The sequence below is a fragment of the Chlamydotis macqueenii genome, chromosome 7, assembly GCF_036417535.1.
Source record: "Chlamydotis macqueenii isolate bChlMac1 chromosome 7, bChlMac1.mat, whole genome shotgun sequence".
In the NCBI taxonomy this organism is placed as follows: Eukaryota; Metazoa; Chordata; class Aves; order Otidiformes; family Otididae; genus Chlamydotis; species Chlamydotis macqueenii.
This window is the reverse complement of record NC_141562.1, coordinates 7,779,246-7,797,144: the sequence shown is the minus strand read 5'-3', so window position 1 is coordinate 7,797,144 and position 17,899 is coordinate 7,779,246. Positions and strand designations below refer to the sequence as shown.

Below are 17,899 nucleotides of genomic sequence, written 5' to 3'. Positions count from 1 at the left end.
GAATAAACAGTTTTTCAGAGATAATGTCTTGAAACCAACTCAAACGTAGTTTTGTGCCCAGCTATTGAACACAAACTGCTCTCCGTTAGCCTGCACCTGAGCTGTCCTCCAGACAGCCAAACGCAAAGCAGCTGCCTTGTCCCAAAGCCAGTCACTTGCAGGCTGAGGCATGGGGGCTTTATACCTTAAACCCAGCTCTTCAGGAAACCGTAGGTCTCTGAAATTTTAGCAGTGAGCTCTACACTTGCATGGGAATCTTTTCCATTGATGATCTGTTTTCTTAAATTTACAGCATTTTTAACATCCCAAGTGTGCCAGGTAGTTATTCAAAATATGAATGTGTGGTGTATGTGGAATATGACTAGGGATTTATGTTTAATATTTATCCCCTTCCTCAATATTTCAAGTTGTAGGAGCCACCGAGTCTAGGATCGGTGAACCACTGTTGGGATGTGACTTTGCTTATTGAATGTGTTTCTCTGCGTATTGTAGACTGGCCAGCAAACTGTGGCAGAGGGTATTTTCAGCCAAACACTGCAGGGAGAATTATATCAGGTGCTGAAGCAAAGCCACACTCCTGGCCTTGGCAAGTCTCATTACAGGTATGCACAGCTTTTACAACAAGTTTTCAGTGACACAAATATTGATATCTTGGAAGAGGTTGCTGATGAAGTCAGTAACACACTTACTGACAAACAACAACTTTGTGTTGGCATGTTTTTGTGTTGCTATTGGGTCATTCCTGCTGTTGTTGAAGATGTGGTTAAGCCTACTGTAACCCACAAAATATGCATGGACGTTCCTCTTGTTTGTAAAGCACGTGTGAGTTGCAGTACCTATCCCTCGTATCTGAACTGAGTGTGTTTTCCACCTGATAGGCGGGAAGACATTTAATTTCTGGCCATCAAAGAACCTCCTGTTCCTGCAAAAGGATATGTGTATATGAAGTGGTTGCTCTTTGAGATGCATCTCCCAGCTGAAGCTTTGGAGGGTTTCAGAAGGGAAAAATTAATAACAAAAAAAAAGGCAGGAAAAAAACCAGTGAGGATTAAAATGGCCATACCCATGGTTTTGTTTTAGAGAACGTGTGGGACCCTTAGGAAAACCTACTTGCCTAGGAATTTATCACACAAAAGATGCTGTGTTGACAAACATCTGAATGTTGGCTGTGTGCTTACCAACATAGGGTATGGATCCTCATGCCTTCACTGCATACACGATAAAGGTATTTCCTTCTGCAATTGCTTGTCACCCCTATTGCAGAAGAAAGAGCACTTCTCTGATCACAAATTAAATCTGTTCCTTTTCTCTGTCCCTCTACTCAGGAATGACAGGTCTTTGGTTAACACTTCTGTTGTTATTTTTTGCACCGATACGTTTGGACCACAACAAATAAGAGATTTGTTCACATCTGGGGCGGGACCCTTATTCACAAACACCGGGTTCTCACTGCAGCCCATTGCCTCCAGAAGTAAGCTCTGCCTTTGGCTGGACTTCCTGGAGAAGCTACAGAACCTCTTCAAATGCAAGATGTGTGTGGAGTTAGGGGCAGTCTGTACTTCTGTTTCATGTGAAGTGGGATAGACCAGACATGGGATAGATGAATACACAGTAATTAAAAAAAAAGGTTGCAGAAATGAGAAATACTTAAAGTAGAGGAAGAAAAAAGGCCAAGTGTGGGGTGCAGGAAAAGGTTACTAAAACATCTGTTTACAGTCTATATAGGAAATTGTTTGTGTAGGAGTTAAAAAATATTTAGTTTATCTCTGGTACTGAGGAAACTCAACACAAAAAGCAAAGATGCAAGGCGAGTAAATACAGCACAGAGAACTTTGAAAGTCCCCTGCAGGGAAGCAAAGCCTTGGACTTAAGCACAACTGATTGCTGCCCCGCTCAGCTCCTTGGGCAGGTTGGTGGCCCCAAGGTCAGCCTCCGGCCACGGGCAGGACGAGCTCTGGGGGAAGGCTGGGGACAGATCTGGCAGCCAGCTGTGGGACCGAGTGCCAGGACATGGCCTGCCTGGAAGGGGACCAAGGACAGACGTCAGAGAGGATATGCAGGAGGGAGGGTTGCACACGCCGGCTGGCAGGGACAAAGAGAAAACGGTCTGCTTCCAGCGTCAGAGCTTGAAGCAACTGGCCATTCCCCTGGGAGCTGCATGAACTTCCCTCATGCCTACAACCATGGCTCTTCTATAATTTTGTGCTCTGCTTTGGGACCGTCACTGTCTCTGAGAGGAGCCGCTGTCAGCTTGTTAGTCTGGCTCAGCATCTGGCTTCACTTCCAGCTGGGCCGTGTGTGCTGTGCTGCTGTCAGTGTGCTGCACTTCTTTATTTCCCTTTCAAAAGGCAGCGATGTGCTGCTTAACTGTGTGGTAGAGCTGCAGAACAGGAAATTATATTATGGTGCCTTAAACATAGAAGTTAACACAACTGATTTTCTTCAACTAAATTATTGTAGTTATTGAGAGGCATGGTCTAAACAGGGACCAGAAACATTTTTTAGGAATATGTGCATACATGCATACACCCTATAAAAATTGCTATATAATCATTGCAGCAGAGAACGTTCTTCAAGTTCTTTGTGTTTTGGGTGGTGCAGAGGAGGTATACGAGCACTGCTGGTTTTCAAGGTCAGATGGGGTTGGCATTATTTTCTCTGAAATCCAAATACACAGAGAAGGATAATGTAGCACCGCCTGTGTCTCCTGCGCGTTTGGATGAAGCAGCCGAATACCTGAAATGCAGGTTCCAGGGGTAACAGCACATCTGGGGCGAGGTGGCCGACTTTTACTTTCTCTTATGTCAGCACTGAATTATTTGTGCTCTGGCTGCGGCCAGGAGCCCTGCCCTCGCGTTAGGCCCTGTTCACAAGAACGGCTCCTCCGTGTGCGCCCAGAGCAGCAGCTCCGGGGTGCAGGAAAGGCTGACGCGGTTACCGCAGGGATGGAGCTGTTTCCATTTGAGGTCCCCTCTCTCTGTTAACCAATGTTTTAAGTACTGTGCAAACACCTACGGAGGGCAGTGCTCCACGGACACGGGGGCACGAAAAAGACCAGACCCGGTGGCTTGCCGCATCCCCTGACATGTTCTCTCCTTCCTCTTTCGCCTCCCTTTTGCTCTGCCGCAGGCAGGGAGGGCGGCCCGGCGCTGCCCGAGGGTTTGAAGCAGGGCGGGCTGTCGGTGCTGGACTTCAACGCGGGCCGCCTCCCACCGCCCGCCCGGTACCGCGGCTGCCGAGCAGCTGTCCCACCACCGCCAGGAAAACGGGAGCGGGGGGGGCGAGGGGACGCCAGAGACCCCGACCCGCAAAACCCCGGCCTGGGCGCCTGCAGCCACGCCCCCGCCGCCGCTATGGCGGCGCTAACCGCCGCCCGGCCCCGCAGCCGCTCCGCCGCGCCGCCAGGGGGCGGGCGGTGCGTGGGCGGTGCTCTCGCGAGAGCGGCCGCGGGGACGCCGGCGGGCGGTTGCGGCGGCGCGCGGCGGAGGGGGGAGCGCCGCGGCGGAGGTTGGCGAGGCCGGTAAGCGGCGACGGGGCCGCGGCCTGCGGGGGGAACGGGGGGACGGGCACGCGTTGTCTTGCCGCGGGCGGGGCGCCGTTAATGTCTGCGAGGCGGCCCCGGGTTTCCGCGCGAGCAGGGCGGGTGCGCCAGGCTGGGGAGCGCTGCTGGGCCCGGCCCGGCCCGGCGCGGCGCGGCGGGCCGGGCTGCAGGGGCCGCTGCCCGGTGGGAGCTGAGGGGCCGGTTGGCCCGGCTTGTGGCGGGCGGATCGGTCAGGGAATGGAAATTCAGTGACGGAGGGCTGACACTCATCGCATACGAAGGCCTGAGGTTGTTTTGGGGGTTTTTCTTTTGGCTGATCTCGTATTCTTCTTATGCCCGCGAGAGGTTAGGCTGCTAGCACTCCTAAAGTCATCCCGCTTCTTCACTGAAAAGTCAAACTCCTTTGTCGACTTTTCAAAGGCTGCATAAGCAGTAGCAGTCCGGGTCAGAAGCCGTCGGGAGTTGTGCGCCGTGTTTACGGAAAGTTTGGGAAATGTATGTTGTTAGGTAAGTGGTTTGAGAGGGATTCGGGGAGCTTTCAGGGATTTTGTGAGGCGTTCTTCCAGCTTTACGCTCGGTGTTCGTGGCTGGGTTTAAAGGGAAAAGCTGACACAGGAGCAAGATTGTTTTGTGCCGGGGCTTTAAGTGAGGTATGCAGTCACAGGAGGGGGAAAAAATGCTGACAGTCGTGTAAAAAATACCGTTCGTCGCTCTGCAAGTGCCTAAGGCTGTGTTAGGGGATATACAAAGAGCGGGGCCGTGCGCTTCAAGCAGAGCAAGGCATTTGCCAGTTGTTTTCCAAAGAGTTTTCAGTGAGAGAGTCTGAAAGATGGTTGTGTGGTGATGTAAAATCTGTGTTAAGATAACAGCGTGTCTTTTCCACGCTGAGATATCTGCTTTGGTATTGTATGTAATTACGGCATACGGATTCCAGGCCATCGTGTTCAGATATTTTGTCATTCTCCTTATAGGCCTGCTGTGCTATACTTAAGAAGTATATTTGCAATCGATGGCATAAAACGATAATCACACTTCTTGTCTCAGCTGCACTGGTGACTCCTGACTCTGGAAACCACGCTTTTTTGAAGCTGTCTGGGTAGGTGTGCACTGTGCACTGACCGGGCTCTTCTAAAATAGGCTGAAAATAGGAGTTGCATGTGTTCAGGTCTGTGGCACAGCTCCCATACGGTGCAGGCAGGTAAAAACGACCGGAATCTTTAAAAATTTATTATCTGTCACTTTTGAAATTATTATTCCTTCAAGTGTTAATTTCACTTCCTCTGTTACTCAGAACTGTTAGAGGTCATTTATTCTACATGTGTCTTGTGGCTTACAAAACTCGGTGGTACATACTTGTTTTGGAGTAAAAAAATCCCCCCCGCGGAAGCTCCACACAGGTACTGGCTGGGGATGTTGATTCTGTTCTGTGTAAAAAGCTTGTTATATTTGGATGTAATTGGAAACTTCTGAGATTCAGCTCGTGTACTTACAGTACATTGCTCCCTGACCACAACTCCCACACACCTAATTTGGGACAGTTACTTAAGAGGAACTGCTGTTTCTTGGTGGGGTAAAATGGAAATGAAGAGGGATTTCAGTTCAAACAAGCCAGCTGGTTTAAAACCACATGAAGTCAGGTCGGAGATACCTCTGGAACAGCCTTGTCCTGCCAACTTAAATAAATCGTTCCACGTTTATAAATAGAGTCTGTTCGACCTGAGGTTTTCTTCCCTGCAGAAGCTTTTCCCCAGCAAAGGCTCAGCACGGTCATTCTCCTGAGGTTATTCAACACCGGTTTGAAACAGAAAGCAGCGATCTTCCCAAGCAGCAGCGGGGATGGTTGTGCTGAAGGTGAAAAGCTGGTAAAACCAGTTTTCTGCTGGCCTGTTAGCAGATTGCTGGGCCAGGAAGGGTTGTCCTCTCCTCTGCTCTCTAGCCACGTGATATTTAATAAAAATCTAAAAAAAAAATATATGGATTTTTGTCCAGCAGTTTCTGATGTACACATAGAAGCAAAAGGAGACCCGTAGGGGAGATAACACCTCGGGGTGGAGGAGGTCGTGCAGAGCGCTGGAAGCAGTACCGCGCCCGGACGTTTTGGCTGCAGGGCCTTTGCAGCCAAAAGTCTGTCTGCGAAGACTGGTAGTTACTCTGCGAGTAGGAACAATAGTGTTATGTTCCTGCCTCGTTTGGGCCGTTCTTCTGGTTTGGAAGCCGTAACGTTCTTGCTGATTACACGCAGGGAAACCACAGAGGCGCAGAGTGGATGCGGTGGGAGCCGTGCGTGTCCGCGTCGTTTCAGTGACCCCAGGAGTTCACCGCGTTTGCTACCAGGAGGATTTTTGGAACCTCGCGGTGCTGGGGCTGGCGTGTGGGCAGGGGGTAGGTTTGGTTTGGGTGCGGGGCAGGCCCGCAGCCCCTTTGGCCCCTGCTGCTGCAGAAGAAAGGGGCGCGGGCCGCTTCAGCAGGTTTTTGCGTTCGTTCCACGGAAAAGGCACGGCGCCACGCCTCTGGAGTTGCAAGAAGCGGTGGTTTTGTTGCAAAACGTTCTGGTTTTGCGGTTTAAACTGCCGGTGGCCTGCGAGGAGGCACTTGGCATTTCGGAGGGGAGCGCGCCCCGCCCCCCCCCCCGCCCCGGGCAGGGTTAAGATGGCTGCGCCTCGGCCCGGCCCCCGCCCTCCCCTCCCGCGGCCCCGGGGCGGTTCCGGTGCCGAGGCGCGGGCTGGCCCCGCCGATAAACACCGGCCCCGTCCCTCCCCTCCCTCCGGCACCGCGGCTTCTGCCCCCGTCCGCTGGCCTCCCCCTCGGCGAGCAGGTACGTGGAGCGGGGCTGCGTGCGAGCGGTTTTCGGGCCGTGCCCCCGCAGAGGGGAAGGCCGAGAGCAGACACGGCTCTGTAGGCAGGGCACTGTTGCTGAATCGCTCCCTTCGCCCGGAAAAGTAAGCGGCGGTTCGGGTGATGGAGCGGGGGTGTGCGGGGTGGGGGGGGGAGCGTGTCCCATGACGCCGTGTCCCCGCGGGGGGGTGCCTGGCGCGGCTGGAAACAGTGCGGTGACATGGAAATGGCCGAAACCGGTGACTGTGCCGCAGCCGTGCATCCTGCTGCAGAAGTAATGGCATTTGGTTACTGTTGAGCCAGAGCGTATCATAGAATCACAGAGCAGTGGGTTGGAAGGGACCTTTAAAGGTCACCCAGTTCAACCCCCCCCGCAAGGAGCAGGGACATCTCCAACCAGATCAGGTTGCTCAGAGCCCCGTCCAACCTGGCTTTGAACGTTTCAAATTATATATGTATCATCTCGGGTATTTCAGAGCGTGGGGACCTGAAAATGCCCCAAACTCCTGGTGCTGGTTGGTGGTAACTGGGAGGTGAGGATATGGGGGGTAATGACTACCCCCACTTGTTTTTGTGAGAGGCTTGTGGAAATTGAAAAGAAGGATGGGTTGACTGTCATCTAAAACTGTAATGTTAGTTTTATTGTCTAACTTTTGAGAAGGCGTAAGAACAGCTGTTCTACAAGAGCTGGCTGGCGGGAGGAAAGCAGCCTTCATTCTCTCTCTATACTTTTTAGATAGAGACTCTTGCAATCAAACGAAAAACCAGAAAAGCAACAAATGCAAGTATTTTTGGAGTTCATTAGATGAGCACATGTTAAGTTTCTTAAATTTGACTGTGCCAGTATGAAGTTGCTAATGCAAAGTGTGAAAAAGTAGTATTTCTTCAGGCATGGAGCCCAATTCTCTAGTGGCATAAATTCAGAAAACGCATAAATTTGCACACTTTGGACTTTATAGATACACAGCTTAGCATGATTTCACAAAACTCTTTTAAGTACATTATCTACTGTGTGAGCAAACATGGCAGTTACATTTATCCTACCAGACTTTGGCTCAGTTGTTACGTAAGAGTGATGAATGAAATAATAATGAACAATATGATTTTTTTGTTGTTTACTTCTGAGCATATGACAGCTTTTAATATAGCTGATGTCCTTGTTTTATTGGCTGAGTATATCTCTGCCTTTGCATCAATACTTTTAGATTACATTTGAGAGCTAGGGCTCCCACTTAGGTTTTCCTGTAGCTTGTATGTGAGACAGTTGACAAGCAAGATAAAATCTATGGGCTGTTGTGAAGAGAAAGCTTACCTTTTATTGAACATCACTAGCAAGGTGGAGATTGTGAAATTCTACAGAACTGAACTTGTGCATGAATTAGAGCACGCAAATACAAGGACAAACCTGGCATTTTTAGCACAGAATGGAGAATGATGTATTTTGGACTTCTGCACCCTGTCTGATTTGGTGTGGAATTAACATAGGCTTAAAAAATAAATTCAAGTTCACTCCTTTTGTAGTTGTGCTCTGCGTTTCCTAGAAGATGAAATGTTATGGTAAGGATGGGATTGAGTAGCATGCAGGGGCTCGGGGTGTCTTCTGTGCTGGCTCTGTGTCTCATGCTGGGGGGCACCTGGGAGGCGGGAAGCCCTTGATGTGGAGGGAACCAAGGGAGATGCAGCCTCTGCCGCTGCCTCGCAGCAAGCCTTGCTTTTTCTGTCAGCTTCCACTTGAGAACCACTCTTAGCCCCCTGCTCTCTGAGACACGAAACTTGTATGTATCTGGTGGGTCTTGGCTGTAGAAGGATTTTTGCAGTTTATATGGTCATGGAGCTTGGAAATTGCAGACTAACTGCTCAGTAACACAAGCTGTTATGACGGTCATCTTGTCATATTTAAAATACTCTTCAGTTCCCTCCAGAGGAGTGGTAAAATCTGTGAAATATTTAGATTAGCACAAGTGTATGCTTTAATTAACTCTGATGGGAATTTCCATAGCTGTCATTGCTGAAGACATGTTTTAAATAAAATGTTTACTACAAATCTTTAGTTAGTGCTTCAGGAATCCCATGAAACTAACAGGAGAATTGAAGCTCTTCAGTAACCAAGTACCCACCGCTTAGAAAAAATTCTTACATTGATGCTTCCCACTTTTACTAAAAATCTATATTTATCTTTTTTTCTCTTAATTGCAGAATCCTTACCAGTCTGTATAAATTTTCTATCTATCTGACCCCCTTTTACTTGAGGATATGCTGAAGCTGAGTATGTTAGCATGGCTGTGGCCATGACAAAAATAACAGGCAGCTGCTTTAAGTCTTGGTCTTTGCAGCTTAATAAAGAGTGATCCATGTATCAGCACTTGGTTTTTCAGTTGATCACACTGTATTAAAATTTTCTCATTTATGGGAGCCGATTCATTTGCCAGGAGCTGAAAAAAGGGTGACTGAAACCGTTCCTGTCCCTTGCTGGGCCGTTCTTCACCGGCTCTGGCAGAGCTGCTGAACCTTGCCTGAATCAGCCCTCCGCTGCTGGAGTTTGCTGGCTGGACATAAAAGCCAGAGGAAGGTGAATGGCAGGGGAGGATTGCCTAAGCTGCTCTTGCAGCTGAAGCTGTTGTCAAATACCTGTTGGTTTTCCTGCGATTGTGCAAATTCCGTGGGCTGAGGCATTTGAGAGACCATTGTCGCTCCTGGAGAAAGCTTTATGTACGTTTTGAAAAGTTGCATGGGTAGGGTCTTAGGGGTTGGGTTTTTTTGTTCATCTTTATAGTGAAGTAGAGCAGATGGTTCTTCATATGATAACCTTCCCCTTCCATTAAAGAGGAATAGAAACTATGGAGAAATCTTTTTTTTTCATTGTGTTTTAGGAACACTTCAAGAATGAGTCCACCACAAGATAGAAGTAGAAATTCCTGCAGCAGTGAGCCTCTGGCAAAGTGCCTTCAAGCAAAGAAGGACTTGGAAACAGCTATATCTGGAATTGTCAAAGCTGAACAACAGATTAAAGAGAACTGGCGGGAGGTAATTTTAAATTCTTTTTAAAAAATGTTTTAATAACTAACATGACTTTAATGACAGTTTTTATTATTCCAGAGTACTTTCTATTATGATGACGGTCTGAAATTTTCCTAGAGACTTGCAAGCATGTTGCTGTGTAATTTGGCCATGCTCTTCATAAAGGTATTCCTGTATTCCTAGCTTAGGCATGCAGAATTTTCTAAAGCTGTTGGTTGAAACGTCAGAATAGATACTGCAAGTAGCATTGTTCGTTGATACTTCTTTAGAAGTAGCCTTGGGACTTTTACTGACTTGAGTCATACGGTGCTGTGGGTGATGCGGTTAGGTTTTGAGAAATAAATTGCTCCAAAAATACCACTTCTCTGTGACAAATACTGTTCTGTAATCAGTGCAGCATATGCTTGTTCATACTGTGTGACGGATGTTGGAGAAACGGTACGGGTTGCCTTACAGGTAAAAGCGAAGATTCACAGCCACATAAGCCGCCACCTGGAATGCCTGCGCAGTCGGGAGGTTTGGCTGTTTGAGCAGGTAGATCTCATCCAGCAGCTGAAGGAGGAGGCATTGCAGCAGCAGGCGCAGCAGCTCTACTTGGTAAGATGTGGTTTTAAAATGTTGCACTGACGTGTTTAAGTAAATTTTGTCCTTGCAACTATTTTATCAATTTTAATCTTAGAAGCCAAAACAATAGCATGTGGTTTGTTTTCCATGCAGTATTTGGGACAGTTCAACTGCCTTATTCATCAGCTGGAACGCTCCTACAGTAACGAACTAGCAAACCAGATTTCAGTTTGCCTGGAGAGGTAAGTCTATTTTATGATGCAGGTTAATGCAATTGGTATTTATTTTGACTTACAAATTTAATCTGATTTTTTATTCTAACAGAACTAATGATAGATCTAACTCATTGTTTCTATGTGTTTAATGGACCCTAGAAATAAGATCTTTAAAGCAGTCTGAGATGTTATTTCTCTTGCCTTTTTATCTTGAATTGAAAAAACAGAACCATAATGAGCAAGGGAGGTACTCATTTGTGCAGATTATTTCAAATATTAGTTGTTGACAGCAATTGAAGTAAGGAGAAACTTGTGTTCTGCTGGCTATTTATTCTGTTTTCAGTTTGTGGATCTCTTTCTTTCTATGCAAATATTAAAAGTTTGTGTTACCTAATTAGTGCCAACTCAGCTTGGAAGCCTTTTTATGAAATAATGGACTGATTCCCAAAATATGACAGATGAAGAAGGTGATTGTCTTTATTTATTCCTTTCTGTAACAATTGTCGTTATCTTTCAGACTGGAAAGTCTTACTCTTAAACCAGAGGAGTCTTCCATCCTGAATTTTGAGGCTGACACATCATACCTTCGCCAGGCTATTACCTCATTTGGTTCAATTAAAACAATGGTAAGCACCAAGACTATCCTGGCTTGGAATACTTGAAAAAACATCTTTTTGAGGCAGTAGTGCAGTATATTCCAACTGATATTTCTGCTTTTAGTTATAGCTTGAATGGATCTTGTCTAAGAGTGGTACAATTTTAGCTGAATAATATATACACAGTGGTTTACTAACTATTGTGCGTAGTTCTGATTGTGACTGAGCTTAGATCTAGTTATGTAGATGTTATTTTAATATATTTTGACAGAGACTGAGGGGAATGATGATTGTATTCTTACTCTACCCAGCAACTGAAAATTAATGTTACCATTTTCTTTAGATATTAATAGTTTATATGTTGTAGATGGCTTTCTGCGATACAAATATTTTGGGATTCTTATCTAAGCAGCATATTTCCTGTATTATTGAAAATAATTCTCTTAAAGGAAGTGGACTGACAGTAGTGTTTTTATAGTAAATCTTTCTCCGTTCTGTTTTTGAATGTTGAGAGCATTGTTAGCCACAAAGAACTGACCAGTTGTAACTGTGCTTTACTTCTGCTTTATTGTAGAATTCATCCTAGAAACTAGACAAAACTGAGATTTAACTTAACTTTTACTTTTCTTTCCTTACAGCAAACTTCAGAGAGAGAGAATACTTTTCCCTGGTTCCCAGGACAGAATTGTGCCCTAATGAACCGTGAGCAGGTAAGATTAATACTTGTATCTGTGAATGTTTAATTGTATTAAAGGGAAAAGGAGAACTCAAGCACAATATGTTAGCTTGCTTGAGTAATGACTTCTGTTTGTTTGTTAAGATGTTGGAGTAATATTTGTCGTGGTGAGCATTAGTGATGTGATATTCCAGCTGCTCCAGGAATAGCTGTGTAAGAACGTAGTATGAAAGTGAATTTGCAGTGTGGCTGGCAGTCAGAATTTTTTCATTGAATGTTACTTGATGTTGTCAAGCCAGGACTTGGAACTATCTGATTCCTGTTAATGCAGAAATTAGTAGGGAATCTTATGTTGGGCTCCGCACAGAACCAGCGTCAGTGGAGGAGGTAGCAAATTAGTAACGAGAATTCTGGTCAGAAGGAGAATTATGGCTGGGTTACGCATATCAGAGCTGTGCATTTAGAAGTTGTCGCTTCCTTTTCTTGTCACTTGCTCTCTGAAGAACATGGGATCAGAAAACAATCTCTCAGTGCATTGGCTTAAAGTCATACAGGTGATTGAAGTTTTACTTTTTTCTTAATTAGAAGGGACTGGTTTTTCTTTTGGTTCAGAAATACTGATGCATGTGGAATGCCTGTGTTGATGCTCACCATAGATTGTCTCAGCCATTAGACTTTCTCATAACCAGGAACGTTCTTTCTCAGCAGAAAACATTGTGTGGGACAGTGAGCGCCTCGCTTGCTGACTGGTTACTTGGAAGCAGACCCGTAGGTGTTTGCCAGGCTCCGTACGTTCCCAGCACCAATCTTGAAGAATGGGTTACGCAAAAATGTGTGTCAGAGCCCAGCCAGGTAAGCCTTTTATGCACTAACCTAGTTTTTAATAAAGGGGCAAACACAGTACCCGATTGCAGGTGCAATATGATGGGGAATTAAACATCCTGTGATTCTCTTCGCTCTGCCTCATGTGCAACTAATAGCCTGGCACTTTTCAGAATGCTCCAAGCTGTAACTGTGCAAACAGTTACTGAATGTTGTCTCTTAGTGTTAATATATGCATTTCAATGTGTCTTTACTAGGATTTAAGTTCTTCCAAAGTCTGTTATTTTGAGCAAGCCTGGGGAAATCTGAAAGATTTGGAAAACTGGCTCCTGCAGAATCAACAGCGTGATGTTGCTGGGAAGAGAGACTCCCCTGGCCGCAAAGACTCCACCTCTACTTTCAGCTCATCCTTTTCCACTGTTGAAAAGGTGGAGGAACTGGAATCCTTTGGACAAGAAGAGATGGACCTTTCTGACTGGCTGCTTACTCCTGATGCGGAAAATGGAGGTAGTGCTTCAGATGAGAAATGGAAGTATGAATTTAAACCTTTTAGGGAAGAATTTAATTTGAATGATTGGCTCCTCAAAGCTGAAACGTGTACCAGTTGTCGTGGCAGCCAGAGCAAAGGTGTTGAAATTGAGAACCTGGGAGATCTGAAATGCCTGAATGAGCATCTTGACGGAAAGAAACCACCCGCTACGTATGCTGTAAATGCTTGGCTTCTTCAGCATCCCCAGGCCCCGTTTAAAGTGGAAGACGTGTGCAAAGCTAACGAGCTGTGTGCCAGCTTTTCAGAATGCGTGTGTGATGAAAACTGTGGAAAAGAGGCTCTGTGTAAATGGCTTTTGAAGAAGGAAGGGAAGGATAAAAATGGAGTTCCAGTCGGCCAGAAAGATGTATCAAACCCTGAGCACGAGACGACCAAGTCTGCTGCCAGTACCTGGCTTAATCCCGCACAGCAGCTCGCAGGGGAACCCGTTAGCGCAGAGAAAGCGGATTATTCAGCAGAGATCGCAGAACCCTTTAAAGTATTGCTCGAAAGGCCTCTGACAAGCTGGCTAGCCAAGTCTGAGCACAAAGCAGAAAGTGCAGAAGAAAAGGCGAGCAGGGAAAAAGCAGATAATAGTTTCAAGAGTCCTTTCCTAGACCTCTTGGCTCCGTTCCACCTCCCCTTGAATGTAAACAGTTGGGTGTTGACTTCAAACAACCTAGAAAACGCCAACCCGCCTCCAGTGGAAGATAAATGGCTTCTACGCAAGAAAGCACAAGTGAGCATAACTTTTTGTTACTGCTGTGTCTTAAGCCAATGTGCCGGGTTTATTGTTGTACTGAATTTAATGCCTGCCTTCTCTTCCAAATTCATAGCTTTTCTGGAAATAGTGATTGTTAATTTTTAGGTTTCTTAGCTCTTTTAATGTTCTCAGTGATTATTACTTAGTTACTTAAGTAGATGAGGCCAGCATTTAACACAGAACAAGTTGATATGTTTTACTAAATGAAGAAGGTATTCATCTCAAAGACTCGGAAGTCAGTTTTATGTGTTTATGTTTCGTGATCAGTAATTAAGGTGGCTTCTCTTTCAGGACTTTGGCCTTCCTGCCGTTTGTGATCTTTTTGCCTGTATGAAACTCAGTGGAGATAAAGAAAAATGGCTGTATCGGACTCCTTTAGAGGTAGGATGCACAGAATGTATTAGAACAGCTGAGCCTAAACATAACTTAGGGGTACAGAATACAGACACTGGCAGCTAACTGTCATCTTCAGAGCTCTCTACATGTAATAATTTAACAGCAGTGTGATTTCCTCCCCGTATATCTTTTTAACAGCTTGGATCTTTCTACTTTTTCATTATTCCTCTTCTTTTGATCACAAGCCGGGAAGGGAATGAATTACGTTCTCACATAAATCACTCTTAAACTGATTGACAGTTGGTAAAATCATGGTAACTTCTCTTGTAACTAGAATGTGCAGTTAATGTCTAAGTTTCCAGGCAGCTTCTTTCTTATCTCGATAATTTATTTACAGCTGATGTCATGTTTTTCCTTTCTGCCAAGCTAAGTCTTTATCATTGTTTTTGAAATTCACTAAGAAGGTTGTTCTCAGCAGGCATACTTCAAACCCTGAAGGCAAGATACTCAGTTCTAGGAAATAGTTTAGTATGAATGTATTTTTTTCCAACGTGTCTTATATGCGTTTTTTTTTTTTTTTTTACAAATGTGTTGTTTTCCGTTTATCAAAGAGAATAACTCAGTTTTAAATTTGTTTAGATGTGAAGAACTGGAAGCATCGAAATGGTCCCCTCCCTGCTGATCAATCGCAGATCACGCTGAGTGCAGCCAGCTTGTGTTTGTGTTTGGCCATCTGCTTTTTCTTCTAAAATTATAACAAAAAGAAAAAATACTTATGTAACAGAGTTATGGTGCAGAAGATGCCTTTTCGTTATGATTAATTCTGAAATGTAAACCCACTGAGCATAAGCAATCTGATACTATAGAGGTGTTAGTAAATTCCTGTCTGTTATGGGACTACGTTAATCTTCTTCAATGGGTTGTCACTTGAAGGCTGTTGAAGCCAGTGCAAGTGTAAAGCAAAATCTCTCTGGTGCTTTGAAACGTCCACCTTTGGGAGTGACTTTAGAAGTGTTGCTGTTCCTTTCAGCTGCTGCAACTTTGTCATGAGTTGGGTTCTGCCTTACTGGGATTGCAAGATAACTTGGGTTGTATTTGGAAGCAATTTCTTCTGTTGAGCAGTTGCTAACTTTAGAGGTTTCATTTGCAACTTGTGTTGGTGCATCTCCTGGCTCAGTATGTGTACTCTGGACTTTGAAAAAGACATGAATTTATGGGACCTGACACGTGACAAAATTCCTAACTTAGTTGTGAATGAAAACTTTTCTTGCAAATTTTTGTGCCATTCCAAGAACAGGGTAGGGTGTTAATTTTCATGCATCAGTAGATCAGATCCTACCACGTCCCCAGCATTTAATAACTATTTGAATTTCACTGAAAAAGCTGTCAGATGAAATGTGTACATTTCTGCTAGTTTTAGATAATTCATAATGAACTTTTATTGACTAAACCACTGGAAAGGAGACATCTTAGCCGCATAATATGTAAAGGTAATATTTGGGGAATTAGATGCCTTCTCATCAGATTGATGTCATGCTGTTTAATTGGGAAACACTAACTTGGCAAACTGCATGGCTCCCACTGATCCGTTTTAAAGCTAGTTAAGCTGTGGATTTCCATGTTGTTATCCATCTGAAAGTGGGGTCGAGTAACTGATCCCTATAGCTGTGGGCGTAACACGAGCAATACCTCTGCAGGTATTTAGCATTCTGAGCCTGCAGGAAGGCATGCAGAGATGTTGGATGGAAATGTGGATCATGCCTGTCAGCTTGCATGGAAAACTGTGAAGTTACATAGTTAGTGGTGCGGCTTCTACTGACTTAACAAATTGCTCTTAATGACTATAAAAAATAGCCTCCCCTTCTCTCCATCCCCGCAGCCTCCCTGGAAATAACAGTGATTTCAGTTCCTCACAACCCTGTAGAAAAGAAATTATTAGCAAGATCCAACCTTGGTATCACTTTGCAGTGTGAACATGTTCCTTTCTGACAGAACCTGTGCATTTGTTTAAAAATAAGTTTTTAGTTTGAGAGGGGGACACTGCACATCTGAAACCAGACCCCGAAAGGGCTCCATGTCAGTGGACCACTTGAGGCTTTCGTACTTTCAGAGTTGGGACTTTCTGCTGGAAGCAGAAAGATGGTTTTGAAGTTCACTTTCCTCTTTGAACATGTCCTTGTTGCTGCACGGGACAACTGCCTGGTGACTAACTCCAATAATAGCCTAATTTGATTAGCAGTTGAACTTAATGAAGGTGATTGACGTGCAGCCCGCCTCTTATAATTCCTTGTAGTCGTCATTGTGTGCTACTTTCTCAGTTCATTGTGAGCCTTTAAAACTTGGGGGTATGTACTTCTCTACTTACTCTACTTTACAAGTCTACTGACTTGTTATCACTAATTGATATTTATGTAAAACATTGATTAGTCTTTTCCATTAAAAAAATAATTGCAGCCAAACGGTGTGGTACGTCTCCTTTGCAAGAGAGTTGAGAATAAAATGCTGAGACATGTTCCCTGGTTAACTTGTGTGGTTGTGGCTGTGCCTCTGTCCCCGTACTGGATTCCCATGTTGTAGTTCTGTGTTTCACCACTGCCTGCGGTTGCGTGGAGCCCCGCTGTCACAGCCAGGAAATGCTGGCCCCAGGTACACGCCTATGGGGTAACTCCTGTCAGCGACTGCACTGCAACATGAGCCCCTGGACGCACGGCCGGTATGTCTGAATCACCTGGCCTTTACTCTGCTGCTGTAAGAAATACAGATTTAGACAAAATGCTCTTTGTTTCTTGCCACTCTTGCATACTTGAGGAGTTAGGGATTTTAGTAGCCTTCAGTCCTCTTCTCCCATGGCTGTAGAACATCTCTGGTTTGGCTGTACCATTTGGAGTTCCTCTCTGGCTCTTCTGCTCTCATGGTTTTTGAGCATCGAGCTCCCTGCGTGTTTGTTCCTCCTTTGAGCATCTTCCATTCCTTTAAACACGTAGGAGTGACTTAATCCAGGCTGTGTTGTACCACTAAGAGAGCATTCTCATGAGACAGCATGCAGCTGGGCCTTGGCAGCCTTTCACCCACCACCGTACCTTGAATTCCACGTGTGGGTGTGCATACGCACAGTTCTTCTAAATGGACCAGAGGTTCTTTGTTGGAAGCAGCCACACGCAGAACTGAACACATATCCTGAATGTTTAGCTTCCAAAGACAGGGAAAAAAACCACTTAAGGTCTTCCAAAGACAAAGAAGAAGTAGCAGGAGCAGAGAACACTATTCACGGCTTCTCAAACATTTGGAGACTGTTCTTTGAAATACAAGCATCGACCTGGTACTCTCAGGTATTTCAAACACTGGCTCATTTTTCTGCTCTAACATACATTTCCCTCCTGTTTTCAGCAGCAGCTTCTGCTTCATGGAGGAAGCTGTAGGTTCTTACCACATGACTAGTGATTTTTCAACAAATTCCCCCAACTGTAAGAGAAGTCATTTGCTGACAGGGAACGGTGACAGTGGTTTGGCTTTCTCTATTCCAAAGACCACACAAAAGCAGCTTTACAAAACTCAAAAAGCTTTCATTAGACCTGTTGCCTGACTCCCTCACTTGCTGCCGCACCATGGAAAGCTGTCTCAGATCTGTCAGCAGAACGAGATGCCAGGACTGGACTGCAGGAGGATAAACACTGCTCTTCAAGAGGGCCACGGTCTCCCCTGCTCACAGTTCTGTAACACTGCATGGAGGACCACAACGTGCTTGCCAGATCCTGTTTGCAATCTGATTTGCTTCCTTTTATTCCTATTGAGCTCAGAGATACTTCTGGTCACAGCTTTAAGTAGCAACTTTATACTGATTGTTTGCCATTAAGTTGTGAACACAGTAAAGCCTCGACATCACAAAGATGTTCTCTGTATTCCATACTTAGAATTCACCTCCCTCACTGCTGCTTCCATGCTAGCTGTATTTCATAGCTCAAGCTATGGATCACTCCATACACAAACAGGTTATGAACCAAAGC

The 17,899-nt window shown here is 45.3% G+C and overlaps 1 protein-coding gene across 7 annotated transcripts; it reads left to right on the top strand.

The window, feature by feature from the left end:
* Nucleotides 1-3,434: 3,434 nt before the first annotated feature.
* On the top strand, nt 3,435-16,419 carry NCOA4 (nuclear receptor coactivator 4). 7 transcript variants are annotated; one of them, XM_086751866.1, is made up of 10 exons: nt 3,435-3,520; nt 9,247-9,400; nt 9,851-9,991; nt 10,112-10,200; nt 10,691-10,799; nt 11,408-11,479; nt 12,151-12,297; nt 12,525-13,535; nt 13,851-13,940; nt 14,535-16,419. In XM_086751866.1, exons 2-10 carry the CDS (start codon nt 9,260-9,262, stop codon nt 14,538-14,540), a joined length of 1,806 nt encoding a protein of 601 aa, XP_086607992.1. In that variant the 5' UTR covers nt 3,435-3,520; nt 9,247-9,259; the 3' UTR covers nt 14,541-16,419. The 7 variants fall into 7 exon arrangements, with proteins under 7 accessions (XP_086607992.1, XP_086607996.1, XP_086607993.1 ...); XM_086751870.1 differs by lacking the exon at nt 3,435-3,520 and adding an exon at nt 3,686-3,829; XM_086751867.1 differs by lacking the exon at nt 3,435-3,520 and adding an exon at nt 3,873-4,048.
* Nucleotides 16,420-17,899: the final 1,480 nt, after the last annotated feature.